At 33.2% G+C, this 3252-nt stretch overlaps 1 protein-coding gene across 1 annotated transcript; it reads right to left on the reverse strand.

The window, feature by feature from the left end:
* Positions 1-330: 330 nt before the first annotated feature.
* On the reverse strand, positions 331-2746 carry LOC134701194 (uncharacterized). The gene has a single exon (XM_063562330.1). The coding sequence runs from the start codon at positions 2640-2642 to the stop codon at positions 1389-1391; it is 1254 nt and encodes a 417-aa protein (XP_063418400.1). The 5' UTR covers positions 2643-2746; the 3' UTR covers positions 331-1388.
* Between the last annotated feature and the right edge of the window lie 506 nt (positions 2747-3252).

A 3252-nucleotide genomic window follows, 5' to 3' on the forward strand; every position in this document is an offset into this window, starting at 1 on the left:
CGAGTAAAACTGATGTGTCTTTCGTAGACTGGTGACTGGTGCAAATATAAAATTTCAATCCTGGTATCTATAATGAGTTAAATTATCAACAGTTTCGTCATAAAAAGAATTTCAACAATAAGTCGCATTCTGTAATGTTGCAATCGGAAAATAACGTTTGGAATAACCGTTTCACAAATGATATCGGATATGTTCCTTACGTCGTAACTACAATCCCCTTCCCTTTCATGAATTTGACCTACCGAATTAGACTATTTACCGGATTTGTAATCACATAAGCAACACGACGGGTGCCGCATGTGGAGCAGGATCTGCTTACCCTTCCGGAGCACCTGAGTTGTTGTTTATTCTTTAGTTTTCTATGTTGTGTCATGTGTACTATTGTTTTTCTGTTTTTCTTTTTCATTTTTAGCCATGGCGTTGTCAGTTTGTTTTAGATTTATGAGTTTGGCTGTTCCTTTAGTTTCTTTCGTCCCTCTTTTGTTTCATCCAAAATAATTTCTCAATTATGTTTGAAAATTCAAAATATTCGGAAAAACAACTTTAGCAAAAATAAATGCAATAATGATATGAATAAGTGATATAAAAGAATGCCAATTATAATAACAAAAGAATGAAAGATAGGGGAAAATATAATACGGAATATACACCTATCCGTATTAACCTGACAGAAATGATGAACGTGAAATAGTAAAGTGATTAAATGGTAACTTATGCAGTATTATACTTTAAAAAGAATATAAGTCTGTGATGGGTCCTACGCACTGTTCTCGAAGATTGTTATGTAAAATTTCAAAGATCAGTTTCCAGTTTTCGTTTTGCGCACATACATTTGTATAAGTGTCTAGTTAGAAGTTATGTAAGATTTCAAAGATCAGTTTCCAGTTTTCGTTTTGCACACATACATTTGTATAAGTGTCTAATTAGATGTTATGTAAGATTTCAAAGATCAGTTTTCAGTTTTCGTTTTGCACACATACATTTGTATAAGTGATTAGATGTTATGTAAGATTTCAAAGATCAGTTTCCAGTTTTCGTTTTGCACACATACATTTGTATGAGTGTCTAATTATATGTTATGTAAGATTTCAAAGATCAGATTCCAGTTTTCGTTTTGCACACATACATTTGTATAAGTGTTTAATTAGATGTTATGTTAGATTTTAAAAATCAGTTTCAAGTTTTAGTTTTGCACACATACATTTGTATAAGTGTCTAATTATATGTTATGTAAGATTTCAAAGATCAGTTTCCAGTTTTCGTTTTGCACACATACATTTGTATAAGTGTCAAATTATATGTTATGTAAGATTTCAAAGATCAGTTTCCAGTTTTCGTTTTGCACACATACGTTTGTATAAGTGTCTAATTAGATGTTATTTAAGATTTCAAAGATCAGTTTCCAGTTTTCGTTTTGCACACATACATTTGTATAAGTGTCTTATTAGAAATGATCCTACTCTCAAACCTTCCAATGTTGCTATAAATCTTATGATTACATTGTAATAGAGTCCAGTTATCAAAGTGGTACTTATCCAAAGAACAAACATGGTTAAATTTTCCACATAAACCAGGACACTATACATCATTTCTCCTCTAATGGCTTCTAGGTGCCGTTTGGCAGTAGTTGCAGACGTGAAAATTAAAATAATACTTCTGTAGCTGACAATGGAAAGAAAACCGGCTTTCCTTTGACTTTTTATCCTTGTGGATTTGCGTGTGCATTCCCTGTACATCAGAGTGACTACCATAATCAACCAATGAGATAATACAATCACGATAACATAGTACCCGAATTCTACAGTAAATATTGGAATAAGCACTATTCTTAATCCAATTCCAGATGCAGTTTGGACAAATCGTAAGAATTTGTATACCACTGACACTTTGTTAACAGTAAGATTGTACATAGCGTTGGTATAAGCTAGAACTGAAGCAGTTACACTTATCCAGGATCCGAGGATTGATGCTGCACGAACCATTTGTGTACTTATATCTTCATCAACTGGTGCTGTCAGAGTAAAATAAATCTGAAGCATTAGCTGCGGGGTGGCCTCCATAAAAGCCTCAATAATTTTCAATCTTGTTTCGGCTGCATTGTTTTCCAAACTGTATTTGTAATGTATTTTGCGCATCTCATCATTTGTGGATTTTGACCTGCTCTTTATTCCATGATAAATATGTGTAAATGTTCTGTCAACGGTACCAGAGAGTAATGGAAACGAAACGAAACATCTTAATGTCTTTGCAAATGGTCCAGAAACATTGCCATCATCGGATTCTCTCGACTCGTTCTCCTCGACATTATTATTCTCATTTTTGACCTTGAACTTTCGTTGTGCGTTAATTTCTTTTGTTTGTTTGTTTGCCTTAATGCATTGTGTTATTTTAATTTGTTTTCCCGTTGATATAAAGAATTGTTTGGAATCCTCCCACGAACAATGTTTTCTGTTTATAATAAGATATATATTCATAACGTTAACAACAAAAAGTGGAAGGGCAATAAACGCTGTAGTAAATATAAAAGCTCTAAAATTACCGTCATTGTAATACTGTACAGCCAACAGAATATCGGACACTATATCATAATAGAAAAAAGAAATACAAAGTACTGCTGTTACTAAAGTATGTGCTCGGAACATGTTACGATATTCTTCAGGATCGAACGATTTAATAGATTTCCACCAAAAACCTAAAAAGAAGTCTTCAGACACATCATAAACTTTTCTTAAACAACCGCTACAACCTTCATCATGTTCATGTAGCGGATCAGTTGTTGTGGTCTCTTCTTCATTTTTACATTTTTCAATTGATAATTGTAAACCATGACACAGTTCCAGTGTAAGTGGTTCAGATTGAGTTGTATATCTAGGAACGTTCTCATCGAGGATATTTACTGTCTGATCGTTTATAGCGCTCTCTTTTACACGCTGATCCTGTGTGCAGTACTGGATGTCAAGATGTTTTCTGTTATGGTCTAAAATTTTGTTTTGTAAGATTCCATATTGTGCACGGTCATAGTCCATAAAGGTTTCCTGCAACCCACTTGATAATATATCTGTCATTGTTGTAACGCATGATCTACAAATGAAATGTACACAGCCTACTTAAATCATATTTCCCTAAATACATCATGTTTACCTTTATTAGTTGTTATGTAAATGGATTGATGTTAAAATTGATATTATGTACATGCCTTGTGGGTTGTTTTGGCGGCCACCATTTTTATACATGTTACATATAAGAATACAA

Source organism: Mytilus trossulus, unplaced genomic scaffold (assembly GCF_036588685.1).
Source record: "Mytilus trossulus isolate FHL-02 unplaced genomic scaffold, PNRI_Mtr1.1.1.hap1 h1tg000233l__unscaffolded, whole genome shotgun sequence".
Classification (NCBI taxonomy): Eukaryota; Metazoa; Mollusca; class Bivalvia; order Mytilida; family Mytilidae; genus Mytilus; species Mytilus trossulus.